Source organism: Sinocyclocheilus rhinocerous, unplaced genomic scaffold (genome assembly GCF_001515625.1).
Source record: "Sinocyclocheilus rhinocerous isolate Xijiao unplaced genomic scaffold, SAMN03320098_v1.1 scaffold1043, whole genome shotgun sequence".
Taxonomy (NCBI): Eukaryota; Metazoa; Chordata; class Actinopteri; order Cypriniformes; family Cyprinidae; genus Sinocyclocheilus; species Sinocyclocheilus rhinocerous.
The window spans coordinates 1,468,795-1,484,996 of NW_015642610.1; the positions used below are offsets into that span (position 1 = coordinate 1,468,795).

General features: G+C 39.6%; 1 protein-coding gene across 1 annotated transcript in view; it reads left to right on the top strand.

Moving 5' to 3' along the window:
• LOC107756301 (ras-specific guanine nucleotide-releasing factor 2-like) overlaps positions 1–16,202 on the top strand; it is a 65,697-nt gene that overhangs the window by 47,601 nt on the left and 1,894 nt on the right. The window contains exons 17-27 of the mRNA XM_016573337.1: positions 2,291–2,416; positions 3,617–3,706; positions 4,229–4,335; positions 10,613–10,725; positions 10,891–10,951; positions 14,118–14,221; positions 14,417–14,501; positions 14,607–14,804; positions 14,909–14,988; positions 15,075–15,192; positions 15,318–15,386. Of these exons, the coding sequence (XP_016428823.1) occupies positions 2,291–2,416; positions 3,617–3,706; positions 4,229–4,335; positions 10,613–10,725; positions 10,891–10,951; positions 14,118–14,221; positions 14,417–14,501; positions 14,607–14,804; positions 14,909–14,988; positions 15,075–15,192; positions 15,318–15,386 (1,151 nt within the window). The remainder of the gene's footprint in view (positions 1–2,290; positions 2,417–3,616; positions 3,707–4,228; positions 4,336–10,612; positions 10,726–10,890; positions 10,952–14,117; positions 14,222–14,416; positions 14,502–14,606; positions 14,805–14,908; positions 14,989–15,074; positions 15,193–15,317; positions 15,387–16,202) is intronic.

Below are 16,202 nucleotides of genomic sequence, written 5' to 3' on the forward strand. Positions count from 1 at the left end.
CAAAAACCTGTGCTTTTGTAAAATAATTAAGGAAAACAAACAGGATGCCCTTTCTGTCGTCTTGGTCTTGAGCAGGAGCGCTTCACAATGATGAGCCGAAACAGCGAATACTTGCCTCCTCACAGACATGATAAATATATCAAATAGAATGCTTTAAATACTTTGAAACGAAATAATTCAAATAGAAAACAAAAACTCTTTCATTATGTAGGCTAATCCGTAAAGATGTATTTCTCTCTAAAGGCGCATGTACTGAGGAGATGGTGAGTCAGGATCGTCAACTTCATCTTTTGACACTGACTCAGAAAATACTAGTTCATTAATAAATCATTCAAATATCTCCTTAATATTTTATTTATTTATTTAATTTATTTATTGTTTTTGGGCTACTGTGCCAAGATTGTGCTTGCATGCAGTACAAATAGCCTAAGGCGGCATTTTAGTACCATGTTGAAAAGAAGATTAACGTCATAATATTTTAAGAATAAAGTCAAAATTACGATAATAAAATCAGGTTATAGGCCTATTGCGTGAAGTTAATGTGAGAATTCCACCTATACTCCGCCAAAAAAAAATAAAAATAAATAAAATAAAATAAATAAATAAAATAAAATAAAAATCTGTGGCATCCAACCTGTCATTCTTCACATTTAACATAAAAAACAAATATTAAAGATGAAAATATCATTGATTCACATGCTGCTTGAACTGAGATGAATATAGTTATCTCACTACAAATTTAGAAGCGTAAAAACACATTTATTGTTTGTAGTATTTTATTATAAAGTTGACAAATTTTTTTGCAAATGGGCCCTGGGCTGACTTGCTACGCCACTGATGACTTATACTGTTTTTTTACGCGTTGCGTTGCGTATCGCACCGCGTAAACATAAAACCATGTCTGCATTTGTGATCGGAGAAACGACAAACAACAAGCGCTACTCTACACTGCTCAAAACTCGCATTTGAATCGTCAGTGGCAAATTCTTTAAATATAAAAAACGTACTTACAGGCTGTGAGTCAGAAGCGGCGGGCTTGAGTGAGCGGCGGCCGACGGGCTTGAGTGAGGAATGGCCGGCAGACTTGAGAACGGCGCAGCCGGCGGATTCGACGAAGGAGCAGCCGGCGGACTTGCGGCAACCACATGTGACGATCCCGGGCTGGACTCCGCTTCGTCCACGGTGAAAGCCGATCCAGCGATCCACAGTGCGAAGTTGATGTATTTCCTCAGCAACCACCACAGATCAGCTCTAGGCATGATAAAGCGGATATCATCCTCTTTTGGAGGGCCAAACAAAGTATTTTCGCTTTCACAACAAAACACACAGCGTCTCCATGACATGGTGGCAGCGGCAACAACAATACTACAGCGAGAATAAAAGTTATGCCTTCTTTCTTTGCGTGAACATTTGGGCAGTGTTATGCAAATCTTCTCACACAGTGATGTAGACATGTGGGGGCGTGTTTAAGCGAGGCGTTTTAGGAGGGCGTGGACAAGTCGTAACTTTTATAAAGAATATCTCTTTGGCTTTGAGACTTTAGTCTTTGCAACTTTAGGGATCTTATCTATGCACGAACAGCTTGTAAAAGGAAAGAAAGGAAAATTTGAAATGGCATCATATGACCCCTTTAAATGTGTTACAATTTTCAAAGACATTTTATACCTATTTATACTCTTCAAAGTTAGAATTATGGCTAGTGACAGAAGAAAAAGTAAACATGACCCAGATGTTTTCTGCTGCCTCAGTGGGTGTTTTACTACATCCAAACAGTTTGTGTTAAAAAAAAGTATTTGTATTTCTAAACTTGTGTTTATGTAAAGCTCTTTGACAATAAATGGAGTATTTAAACATATTATTCCACTTCATTGCAGTTTGTAAGTTAAATGATACATTTTGAATGCGTATTTTTATCATTAAAACTGGAAGTTTTGACATTAAAAAATACTTGATGTTGATTGATTTTTTTTTTTAACTCAGCATCATCAAATTATTATGTCAAATATGGCAGATTTTTTTTTAAGGATGCAGTGCTGTAATAAACCTGCTTAGAGGTGGCCTTTTTTTTATTTGTGCCAGTATGTAACCACCATGCAACCTCTCATATCACTGTATCAACAACCACCCAGAACTCCCTAGCATCCGCATAGCAACTCCCTGGCCATAGTTATTTACTGATCCCTGCTCCCTGCTCTGTTTGCTTGTAGAGCTGTTGCCCTAAAACCATTCATTTTTCAAGAAGGAGGGGTTCTATGATCCATTTTAATAAAGGGTCTGACTTTCCCCTCAGCTGTGCTGGAGTCAGTGTCTTTGGACAAATTTATTCCAGAGTCGCCACAAAGCAGTGAACCAGGAGAAATCTCTCCCTGCCGCTCACCCTCCACTCCACGCCACCTCCGCTACCGACAGTCAGGAGGTAAGCGTGCGCATGTCTTTTTGTGTTTGGCTCCCTTGGCAGTGCAGGCCTCTTCTGAGAACAACTGTAGAGTCAAACTCAGTGGTGAGTTATGACTTATGACGAAATATAGATACTTCTGTGAATGAAACACTTTCATTCCAATATTGTTGATTTTTCAATACAAAGAGGCAATGTAATGTGAATATTTGAACATAATTTTAAAAAATATACCTGGACTGCTGATAACTTCGTAAACTCTTTTCCCATTAGTCCTATTGCATGTATTGAGTAGCTATTGGGACATGCAGTTGCTTTTGTACTGGTCTTAGATCAGTTTTATGTGTCTTATATTTTCAGTTTGCATTTTAGAGGAGAAAGCTTCCAACATTTATGATGGTTCCTCACGCGAAACTTACTATCCTCAACTTGCAATCCTCAGTAAAGTCCATTTCTGTTACTAAATGGCCACAGTCACAGTCTTGGATCTAAAACAGCCAAATATTGTGCTTGGATGACATTAAATGAAGCTATATATGGGGAGAGTTGGGACAGGAGTTAATTATATGTGACTTAGTTCCACCAGCACGTAATTGGTTCTGAATGGCACAGATGTTGTTCCATCCAGACTGTTTGTATTGGATATCTTTAGCATCTTCATTTTGTTCAACATAAGCAATCAGCTTATGATTCTGTATTCAGTAGATATATGGTTTATAACTGTGTCTGCTCTCAGTTTCCATGAAAAGCTGTTTCCATATGTTCATATGTTACTGACTCAATATGGTTACTAAAGGGGGGATTTTTGCAAAAAAATGTCTTTCATTTTGAAATATGACCACTGGATTGGCAGAAGGACTGGTTATGTGATAACTATGGCTTAACTATGCGTACAGTACTACATACTGTACTATACATCCATTGAGGAAGTCAAGGGGAAATTCACACAAAAATAAAAATTCTGTCATTATTTACTCGCCCTAATGTCATTCCAAACCTGTATGCTTTTTTCCCCCAGTTGAACACACACTAAAAATTAATCTAAATATTAAACTATTGCATTCTCTGTATTCCATGGGGAAAATGACTTAGTGAGCAAATAATGAAATAATTTTTGAGTGACTTAATTCTTTGTAGGTGCCATCACCCCTTTTGGGTGATTCAGTGTTTTTTTAAAAAGAATTATCGTTAAATCTGTTCTCCATATTTATTTTTTTCTAGTCCAGTCAGCTGAGAACTCACGCTGCTCTGTTTCTCCAGCCTCTGCGTTTGCTATCGCCACAGCAGCAGCTGGACACAGCAGCCCTCCAGGTACACTGCACCATTGACACAACCCGAGAGAAATGTACAGATTCATATGCTCTGCCCTTTGCCTCAGAATTCTGTAGACCCTCTACTGTGTTCACAAATTGAAATTCACTATACACATAAAGATGTTGCAGTTTCTGCAGGTCTAGTAGCTTTTTCATTATCACCACAGTGTTTAAAATCATAACAGGAGAAAAAAAAACCTAATCCTTTTACCTGCATAAGCTAACATCCTCTCATCCTAATAAATACCATTAGAATTGTATTAATACTTTTATGGCACTTTGTGGTTTCAGCATAACAAAATGTGAAAATATTAAGGGGTTTGAGTGTATGTGTGTGTGTATACATGTGTATTCAAATATAACAAAATGTGGAAATAAATTAATACTTCTGAATAAAAATGAATGCTTAATACTTTCGCAAGGCAATGCATATAGCCTATAATAAAGAAAATAAGCTGTTGTTTGTGTGATATTACAGGTCTGTTTGTATTACCCTTATAGTGTCTATTTTCTTTCGCAGTTTTTAACAATTCTGAGCGGACTTGTGACAAGGAGTTCATTATACGTCGTGCGGCTACCAACAGAGTCCTGAATGTCCTGCGCCATTGGGTCTCCAAACACTCACAGGTCTGTCCATCAGCATCAGTTCTTCCGTAGCTGCTTGTATTTCAATGACATCGCCTCACAGAACGGCAGATGACACATTGCGTGTCACTATACTGTATACCTAAAGCAGTAGTTGTCACACTCATCTGCCTCTCTTTCTCCCTCCCTGCTGCTTGACTGATATTTTATCAGCTTTACATTTTAGTCCAGGCTCTGACTGTGAACACATGGTTAACCCCCGGGCCTCATATTTTACAGGGCAGAGGAAGCACAACACCTCTTCATAATATCCATTGTATTTTCACAAGGAAAACCAATTACCTTACATAAACAGAACCAAACCTTAATTGCTGAGCAATATTTTGAAAAGCTTCTCAAGGGGATACAAATGACTTTGAATATGCACATTCTGTTGGAATAGGAAAAATCATTTTTAACATGAAAAATTTGATTCTTCATCAGAACAAATTTAGCATTACAACACTTGCTCACCACTGGATCCTCTGCAGTAAATGGGTGCCGTCAGAATGAGAGTCCAAACACGCGAAAATACACACAACTCCAGTCCACCAGTTAACGTCTTGTGAAGTGAAAAGCTGTGTGTTTGTAAGAAACAAAACCATCAAGGTGTTTATTTTTAAAACATCACTTGGCAAAAATACCAATTCATAATTCGTAATAATGCTTCCTCTTGTGATAAAGTCAGCAAAATCCACCAACTTATTTGGTTAGAACTGTTTTGGACTGTTTTTGCTCATAAACAGTACTTTATCTGTGCAGATTTCTTCAAAACTTTTTCATTAAAGAAAGCAATATTATGGATGGAGGACATGTATTTAAGCCGGAAACAATGCTTTGAAGTGAAAAATGTCTAAATGATGCATTTGTTTCCTACAAACATGCAGCTTTTCATTTCACAAGATGGACTGGAGTTATGTGGATTGCTAGTGGATTATTGTGATGTTTTTATCAGCTATTTGGACTCATTCTGATGGTACCCATTCACTGCAGGGGTTCCACTGGTGAGTGATGTAATGCTAAGGTTGTTCCAATGAAGAAGCAAACTCTACATCTACACCAAAATCTACATCTTGGATGGCCTGAGAGTTAATTTTTTTAGATCTTAAATTTTGGGTCATTGTTTCATTTTTGGGTAACTGGTAGTTGTGGGTAACTGTTAAATGAATTGTGGTAAGTGTTGAAATCTAGCATGCGCTGTGCTTTATGGTCTTACTGCATCTTATGGCCTCACTGCTTCTCACTGTACACTTGTATTTTTATTGATTCAGGTGTTTTCTGCAGTACTTGGCTTGCTTTCAGCTGTAAAGCCATATATTCGTCATATTGATCTGTTTTATATTATGCCCATTAACTCATAGAGACAAAAGATAATTTCAGTCCCTGCCAACTTCAAAGCATAGGATATTCTAACATTAATATTGACAACTGTTAAAAGCAGAACTCAAGTACACACACACACAGTCACAGGACCTCACACATAGCCAACATAATTATGTGCTGCAGTGGAAACAGTCTCTCATAATGGGCTTTTGAAATAAGCAGCTATTTTTCAATTTACTTCGCTTTGTTTGAGTGAAGGCAAAGTGTGGGCTAATTGCATTGATCTGTTTTAACCCTTTGTCAGTTTAGGCTAAGAACGGCCTGACAAACTCACGCAGAGAGAGCTTGTTAGAAGTGACCTTTATGGTTGTGTAGGTGAAAAATGCAGATGAGAGAAACATGAGAAGAGGAATGTTTACAAATGCTGGTTGTCTAGGAAGAAATGTGAAAAATTCAGCTGATAGTTGGGAGTAGCTCAAATGCGCTTCAAAGTATTATCATGATACATTGTTATTTTAGTATTATTTATATATTGTTATAATATTTAGTAATATGTTGAATTAGTTTTTATTTAACTTTTTTTGTAATTTTCCTTTTTGTCATTTGTTCTTCTTCTTATTTTTTTTTTGACATTTAGTAAAATTCTATTCTATTTCAGTTATTGGCCAAGGCAACATTTTTAATTTTCGTTTAAGGTTTTTCATCTAATATTAATTCTAATATCTAATATTTCTAACATTTTATAATGTCTTTATATAAATCTTTATTTCAATTAAAAATTAATTATTTTAATAACAACACTGACATTGTACTATGTCTAATACATCATAGCATTACCATGGTACTATTGGGCTCTTTTTTGTTACTTTTGTTTTTGTTACAAAACTGGAATGAGCCGCTATGTTCTGTTCACAGTAAAATGGTACTAGCAGCAGTATGATTTCGTGTAAATCACTATTGGATCTAGAAGCATTTATTGCAGGCTGCCGAATCTCTTTGAAAAACCCCACAAGTGAATAAGAGGACTGAGGATTCAACTGCACAGAGACCCTGCACTGCTGTTTCACCTCTCTTGTCCTCTATCAGATGTTTACATGTTCTTTCTCCTTCTACCATCTTCATAACAAAAACAATTATGCAGATTCTGCCGCTTCTGTCTGGTACTATTACTTTTGAATTCAGATGAATATTTAGTCAATATATTTTCAAAGGCCCCTACTGCAGGTCATACAAGCTTATCAGGTTTTTGTAACATAGTAACGTCTCAGTTACGTATGTAACCCTCGTTCCCTGAAGGAGGGAATGGAGACGTCACGTCGGTGACCGACGAATTGGGATCTCGCTTCGAGAGACCAATCTACTTCGAGTGTAACTAAACGAGCCAATGTACCAGTTCCACTTGGAACAGGGACGCTGTGGAAGCCCCATCCTTCCCGAAGGAGGTTTCGGAAGCAAATACACATATGAGCATCCGTTTAGGTGCATATGGAAAATTGGAGGTGATTGTAAACCTCTTGGAAATGGCAGAAGTCTGCCAGGGGGAAACACAGGCTCTGAGGCTATACCGTGGACCTTACACATATGGGATCCACTTAGGTCTCACATATGGAACCCAGCCTTCTACAGGTTCTCAAGGATTCATCGAGTAAAGGCCTGGCGCCGGACGTTCCGCCACGTCTGGCTGCCAAGGGAACGGAGGAGCTCGACAGGGTCTATAGTACGGACACTCTGGAGAAGTTTCTAGCAAGCCGACACTAAACCGGGACCTCTCAGTGCCTCTACCCGTTTGAGGTGAGAACACAGGAAGATACCAGCCCCACACGAAGGCTATAGGATCTAACGAACGTGGGGGTCGCCCAGCCCACAGCTCTACAAGTATCTGTCAGCGAGGCGCCACGAGCCAGCCCCCAGGAGGATGCAATAGTCCTAATAGAGTGCTCACAATCTGAGCGGGCAGGGCACACCCTGTGCCTGATCAGCCAGGGTGATGGCATCCACAATCCAGTGGGCCATCCTCTGCTTAGAGACGGCATTCCCCTTCTGCCGGCCTCCGTAAAAGACAAAGAGCTGGTCTGAGGTCCTAAAGCTTTGTGTCTGCTCTCTTGCAGGCTCACCACCTGATCCCTGAAGGGAGTAGTGGGAACCTTGGGCACATAGCCGGACCGGGGCCTCAGGATTCCCTGGGAGTCAGCCGGCCCAAACTCTAAGCACGAATCGTTGACCGAAAATGTGTGCAGGTCTCCTACCCTCTTGATGGAGACCAGTGTTAGCCGGAGCAGAGTTTTCATTGAAAGAAACTCTAGCTCAACGGACTGCAAAAGGCTCAAATGGGCCCTGCTGTAGTGTTTTAAGCACCAGAGACAGGTCCCAAGAGGGTATGGAGAGGTGCCTGTAAGGATTTAACCTCTCGCCCCCCTAAGGAACCTGATGACCAGGTCATGCTTCCCTACCGACTTCCCTTCCACGGGGTCATGGTTAGCAACAATCTTTTTTTTTTAGTGACATAGACTTAAAGGGTGGAGGGAGACGGCCTTCGCTCCAACCCTTGCTGAAAAAAGGAAAGCACGACCCTGATCGGGCATCTCCGAGGGTCTTCTCGGTGAGAAGAACACCACTCGACGAACAGGTTCCACTTCAAGGCGTAAGCGTGTTTCGTAGACGGAGCTCTCGTCGAAGTGATGGTGTCAACTACCTCTTGGGGTAGGTCACCTAGAACCTCCATGTCCCGTCCAGGGACCAGACATGAAGTTTCCAGAGGTCTGGACGCGGGTGCCCCGTCTCTGAGTCAGTAGATCATTCCTCAGAGGAATCTGCCAGGGAGGGCAGGAGCATTAGTTCGGGGAACCTGGTCCGAGTGGGCCAATACGGCGCCACAAGTAGGACCTGCTCCTCGTCCTCCCTGACCTTGCACAGCGTCTGTGCGAAAAGGCTCAATGGGGGAAACGCGTACTTGCGCAGGCCCCGCAGCCAGCTGTGTGCCAGTGCGTCCTTGCAGAGTGTTCCCTCGGTCAGGGCGGAATCTTCCTCTCCAGAGAGCTCTCCCTCCGATGCAGCGATCGGCATCCGGTCATCGGGAGGAGCCCAGAGGGATACCGCTGGTACGCTCTTTAAAGAGGGCCCAGTGCGTTCCTTCGGCGGTTTGGCTGGTTGCGGAGCGCTGGAGGAGTGGTGGGCCCCCGAGGGTTGGTTCCCTGAGGGGTTTGCCACCACTGTAACCCTCAGACCGCCCGCACTACTGCTGGAAGTAGTCCTAGATCGCGGCAGAGGCAACGGAACTGGAGGTAGCGAAGCCTGGTCTGCAGCTCCGAGATGGTCATCTTCCCGCAATGGGAACATGACTCATCCACGAACGCCACCTCAGCATGCTTCATGCCCGGACACGTGAGGCAGCGATTGTGACCATCACCTGGCACCAGGTAACGACCACACCCAGAAACGCACGGGTGAAACGGCATCTTTAAAAAGACGATCCGTAGTCTTTACAAAGACGCACCCGTTTATTGTAATCTTTTAGAGAAATTGGCTTTTTTAGGGAAATGCTCTTTTACGTGCTGAGACGCACAGATCAGCGGCAGCTGGATGCAATATTTGCATGCCAATGTGCATTGGCTCGTTTAGTTACACTCTAAGTAGATTGGTCTCTCGAAGCGAGATCCCAATTCGTCGGTCACCGATGTGACTCGGAGTGACCGACTGAAAGGGAACTGGTTTTCTGGTCGAAGATTGTCCCCCAACTATAGCAGTAAGTGTAGAAACCTTACAAAATCATCAGAAATGGCTAAATTGATCAGGTTCTGCTTCCTTGTTTTAAAGTTTCTGTTTGCAGGAAGATATCTGGCAAATATATCTTAAGAAAGTAAAAAAAAATCTTTAAAATGGTAATTTTAATATGTTATCCAGACATATACTGTATAATGGGGACATAAAAATGTACTGCATAACAGGAATAAGCAAGTGAGGTGCCCATTATGCTAACTACAGTCTAGCATATCAAACATAAGAGTACTTATACTCTGAGAACAACACAGCACAAGCTCTCAAGTGCTTTATGCATTTGCATTTGAAAGGCTGCACAGAATATTATGCACTAATTTATTGATTTGTTTAAATCATGTCACTTATGCTATTTTGTATAACTGTTCCTTAGCAGAGGAATATTTACATTTTTCATGTCAGGATCAGGAATTATTTGTAAGCTCAAAAGCTGGAAGTATGAAAGTGCACTAAACACAGATGGTATGAACAAGGATAGATCAAATTAGATGAAAGCTTTGGTCCCGATGGCCAAATTATTTCAACAATAAACCTAAAGTGAAGGGAGAAAAAACTGTGAAGAACACTGACTGTTTAATAGATGCAGGGCTTTATGAAGCTAGAACTGAAGAATGCTTTAACTGTGACACAAGAGATTAGCCACCCACCTGCAGTGCTTGCAGGCACAGAGAGACGGAAGAAAGGCTGGGTTAGCTGTTGATTAGTGCACTAGGAAACTGTAAAGCTGAGGTAGTACAGCTTCTGATGAGCACTAATGGAGAGTGTGCAATCTAAAACACCAACACTTTCACACTGCATAAAATTATTTTATTAATCTGTTTTTTGTTCTTGTTTTCACTAAAAATATATAAATAACATTAAAACAAGATTAATGATCTTTTATTTAATGTCCTTAATTCAAAATATGTTCTTTGAAAACAAGTCTTAAATATCATATGCTTGCAAAAGAAACTTCACAAAAATACTGATTATTAATATTTTGCAGTCTACACACAGAATCTGCATTGGATTAATCTGCATTAGTTAAAAAAAACTTGATATGTCAAAGAAATTAGTTTAGATTTACCTAGTAGTTGATTTCAGTCATCTAGGGATGTGAACCCATCAGTCTTTGCTTTACTTAAATTATGCATGGGTCTCCCATGTTTGTGGAACGTGATTATATGTGTGTGGTGGCTTTCAGGACTTTGAAATGAATGGAGAGCTGAAGATGGGTGTGATCTGCCTGCTAGAGGAGGTGTTGAGAGACCCTGATGTTCTTCCCCAGGAGAGGAAAGCCACAGCAAACATACTAAGGCAGGTTATATAAGCACAACCTCTCACACATGAAATTAAAGCACTTTCTGAAAGTCACTATGGACAGGACCGTCTTTGAATATAAATGTATATCTTTTTTGAGATTTTATTTTCAAAGGAAACATGAAAGCTGATTAAACGAAAGTTGGGTTTTTTTCTCCCCAGTGCCCTTTCTCAAGATGACCAAGACGATGCACAACTGAAGATTGAAGACATTCTTCAGGTGGTGAGCATATTTTATAGTCTTTGTATCTGCTTATGAACCACAAGAAATAGCTTAAGTGTCATTTTCTTTCCTGTGTTAACACACTAAATGGACAAAAGTATTGGGACACCCTTCTTAATTACTGAATTCCAGTGTTTCAGTCAGACCCACTACCACAGGTGTATAAAACTAAAGCACCTAGCCATGCAGACTGCATTCACGAGCATGGTGCTGTGATAGGGTGCCACCTTTGCAGTAAGTCAGTTAGATATTCCCTGCTAGATATTCCACAGTCAACTGTAAGTGGCATGGTTGAAAAGTGGGAGCATTTAGGAACAGCAGCAACTCGAAGCGGAGTCATGAAGCGGAAGACTATGTAAAGTCAGAGTGGGATCATTCTGTCACAAAGTGGGCGCATGGTGCGTAAAAGTCACCAATGCTCTGCTGATTCCATAGCTGAAAAGTTCCAAACTTCCACTGGCATTAATATCAGCACAAAAACTGTGAGGCAAGAGCGTCATGGAATAGGTTTCCATGGCTGAGCAGCTGCATGCAAGCCTCACATCACCGAATACAATGCCAAGCGTCAGATGGAGTAGTGGTGTAAAGCATGCTGCCACTGGATTCTCACTCTTCTCTGTTTGGCAGTCTGATAGCTGATGCTTCAGCATACAAAGACATTCTGGACAATGTTATGTGTCCAACTTCATGGGAACAGTTTGGGGAAGGTCCTTTTCAATTTCAGCATGCCTGTGCCCCAGTGCACCATGCAAGGTCTATAAAGACATGGTTGGATAAGTTTGGTGTGGAAGAACTTGACTGGTCTGTACAGAGCCCTGACCTCAACCCCATCGAACACCTTTGGGATGAACTGGAATGGAGAGCCAGGTCGTCTCGTCCAACATCTGTGCCTGACCTCACAAATGCTCTACTGGAATAATGGGTAAAAATTCCCATAGAAATCCTGCAGAATTTTGTGGAAAGCATTCCCAAATGAGTGGAGGCTGTGCTGGGGGGACCAACTCCATATTAAGGTTCAAGGTTCAAAGTTTATTATAAGCCCGGAAGGCAATTTTTTGTGCAGCATAAAATTTGTAAGCATATCATACAAAACACAAAACAGCAAACACAACATTCTGACATCCTACAAATGTATAAGCCTTACAGCAGTGGGAATAAAAGTATGTCTATACCGATTGCTTTTAAGTTTAGGCATACTATAACGTATACCAGAAGGAAGCATTTTAAACTCATGGAACAGTGGATGAGTACAATCTGCAAGAATTGCTCTAGCTTTCTATAAGACAAACCGATCAAAGCTATTTGATAACACAGTCTGCTTAATGCCAATAATCTTACTACCTTGATTGACAGTGCCATTCAAAGAGTTCCGATGTTTAACATTTACGTTACCATACCAACAGCATATAGAAAAGCAAAGTACCTAATGTCTATGTATTTAGAATTAGTTGTCATTAAAGTCCCTGTTGGTGTAAGGTCCCAATACTTTTGTCCATATAGTGTATTTCCTGTTAAATCAGGAAGTTGGGGCTCGTCAAATGGGCTTCTAAATAGCTGAAAGACTTTCATTTACATCACATCTGTGAATAAATATGAATGATCAGATGGACAGAGGGACAGACATGCATACTTGGCTCCTCCAACCAGAAATTAGAGCATAAACCATCTGTTTTAAAACAAGGCTCATATAAGACTTTGATATAAGACACCCACGCCCTGCTGTCTCACATGTGCAAATATATCTTATCACTTAAAATCATATTTCTGTTCCACATCACTGTTGAGCAGCCACCTAAGGTTGAGATCTCAGAGGGAAGGCAGATTTTGGCATGCCTCATGAGGCAGCGGCAGGCTCAGGGACTGAATTACATGTTCAAACTGCAAATCTCTGAGCAGCAGGACTCTAATTACAACTTCAAACAGCGAGACGGAGTGCCTGTTGATGTCCGCCACATGCAAAGCCAACGCACACAAAAACACACTCTAAACAGCATTTCAGGAGTATTTCCTTCCTGAAATATCCATGTATTCATGTAAATGACCATGCTATTTAATTTCAAAGCCCTCCTAGTGATATTTGTTGAGTTTCAATTTTAGATGCATGGTTTTGGAGGGCTTCCGCTTGTTGGAAAAAAACATGTCATTGGCAGTGTAGGAAAAATATCTGTTGTTTTATGTGATGAGAGTATGCTATGTTTATTAATATTGTAGAATCTGCACTGTTTGCAGATTTCCTGTATAATGCACAGTTCCGCTTATTCCTCTGCTTATACTGTACATTTAATGAACATTGTATGCAGTACTCTATGTTTTAAGAGAACAATAGTGAGTTACATCAGTTGATTTGAATGTTTCTTATGCACAACTGTTTATAGATATGCAGATAAATGTATGCACACACTCGTACGACTGTATGATATAATGTGCTACTGGCAGCAGCATACTGGGCTCACTAATTATAAACACAGCATGCATTATCAGGGCTGGGCCTGTACAGTTTTGTGTGTATGCATGCAAGTGCATGTTTTGATTCGTAATGCATGTTGCTTGGACTCACACACCCTTATCGTGCTTCTGAAATCCTCACCTGTTGTGTTAATTGAAAAGTGTCTGTGCCAAAGACAACAGAACCAACATTCACTCATCGCTAATTGGCAGTTTAATTGTAGATTTTCATAAGTTCATGTGTGTGCAATATGTGTCATTTCTAGCTGTCAAATCAGCATTCAGCATGATATTTTGCACTTTGCCATTAAATAATGTTACGTTGTCTCAAGTACAGTTGTTCCCAGAATAGAACGCTTATATTGTTAAAGGGATAAGGGATCTATTTTTCATCCTTTTGCAGCATGAGAGTCCTGGTCACTATTCACTTTCATTGTATGGAAAAAAGCGGTATGAACACTCATTCTTTTGAGTTTCACTAAAGAAAGAAAGACTTGATGGAGAGTAAATAATGACAAAAATTAAATTTTTGTAATAATTATTCCTTTTTAATTACTAAAAATGAAGACTTGCTTTTTTGGTGGGGCAGGGGAGAGACATGAAAACATAATTTACAAATACTTTGTAGATATGCAGTATTTATAATACCAGGAAGAGTTGTTATACATTTAAAGTTCCATCTTGTCACAGAACTGTTTATGTGTATGTTCCTCTCATCCAGGCTGAATGCCCAAAGGCAGAGTGTTTCGAATCTCTGTCAGCGATGGAGCTAGCTGAACAAATCACTCTTCTCGATCACATCGTCTTCAGGAGCATTCCCTACGAGTGAGTAGAGCATCAACACAGCACAGAGAGATGCAGACCTCAAGCCTCAAAGACACCAGAGAATAATACATGAACAAATCTGTGTCAGCCTTACTGAACATATTCATTATGGGCTTCAAAAAAGCTCCTGTGTTCACGAGAGAAGAAGCCTCTGCAGACGCACATCTCTCACAAAACACTGTGTTTTTGCTGTAGGGAGTTCCTGGGCCAAGGATGGATGAAGACAGACAAGACAGAGAGAACTCCATACATCATGAAGACAAGTCAGCACTTCAATGATGTGAGTATATATGGAAATATCTATCTGCTACCCTCTTAGGATACTCAAGAAAAAAAGCGTAACTGGCCCTCTGTTCAAAAAATTTCTCTCTCTTTCTTTGTGTAGATGAGTAATCTTGTGGCCTCTCAGATCATGAGCCACACAGATGTGGGCTCTAGAGCCAGCTCTATTGAAAAATGGGTAGTGGTGGCTGATATCTGCCGCTGTCTCAACAACTATAATGGTGTCCTGGAGATCACATCTGCCCTGAACCGGAGCGCCATCTACAGGCTAAAGAAGACATGGGCTAAAGTGTGCAAACAGGTGAGATAAGCAGAGTGAATACTGTGCTATAATGTTTTATATAGTAGATTATATCAGTATGGCAAGTCATAAATTATTCACCGTTGTTGTGTCTCATGAAACAGACTAAAGCACTAATGGACAAACTCCAAAAGACTGTGTCATCTGAGGGAAGGTTTAAAAACCTGAGGGAAACTCTAAAAAAGTGAGCTGTTGCTACATTTTGAAACACCTACATTATGATTACATAACTTATGCCTTGTATTTGACCTCATTTCTGTCTTTCTTCAGCTGTAATCCACCTTGTGTTCCATATCTGGGTATGTACTTGACGGACCTCGCATTTATCGAAGAGGGAACCCCAAACTTCACAGAAGAAGGTCTGGTTAACTTCTCTAAGATGAGAATGGTAAGATATGATATCAAATCCTGTAGAATTTACTTAGGGATTAAAAGACTAATTAATTTTTGTGTAGATTTAGTATATTTGATATTTTTTGGCTATACTAATAAATCATGACACTTTGTCTGCAGATATCTCATATCATACGGGAGATCCGACAGTTCCAACAAACTCCCTACAGAATTGAGCACCAACCAAAGGTTAGACACATAATTCATATTCAGATCTGACATCTCCATCTATCCCTGCTGCTTCAATAACATTACTATATATCATTTGATTGATCTCAGACATGCGTGCAGACAGTGTACTGTTCATAATATTTGACTATGTAAAAGTGTAAAGAGACATTCATATTTTTTTATATTTTTTTTACTAATGTGTAGTTTTTGTAGATGCAATTTATTGCAATCAGTGCTTGTTAAATTGTGTATATATTATGCTATTATAGTTGATTATTGATTATACATTGTGAGGTTTTATTTAGACAAAAGCCACACAAAAGGCATGCATTTTTATTACTTTTTACTTTTACTTTTAGTCATTTAGCAGACGCTTTTATCCAAAGCGACTTACAAATAAGAAAAAGTAATTAAAACTAAAAGCTAAAACTCTATAAATACTATATATATATACACACATTTAAGAAAATAAAATTATCATGACATTATTAATTCTTTACATTACATATGATTGTAGTTATTTAAATAAATATATGCACTACCAGTCAATACGTTTTTATTTTATTTTAAAGAAATTAATACTTTTATTCAGCAAGAATACATTAAATTGATCAGAAGTGACAGTAAAGACATTTATAATATTACAAAACATTATAAAAGCTTTCTATTTTAAATAAATGCTGTTCTTATGAACTTTATATTCATCAAAGAATCCTGGAAAAAAAGTATCACAGTTTCAACAAAAGTATTAAATAGCACAGCTGTTTTCAACATTGATAATAATAATAATAAATGTTTCTTGAGCAGCAAATCAGCATATTAGAATTATTTCTA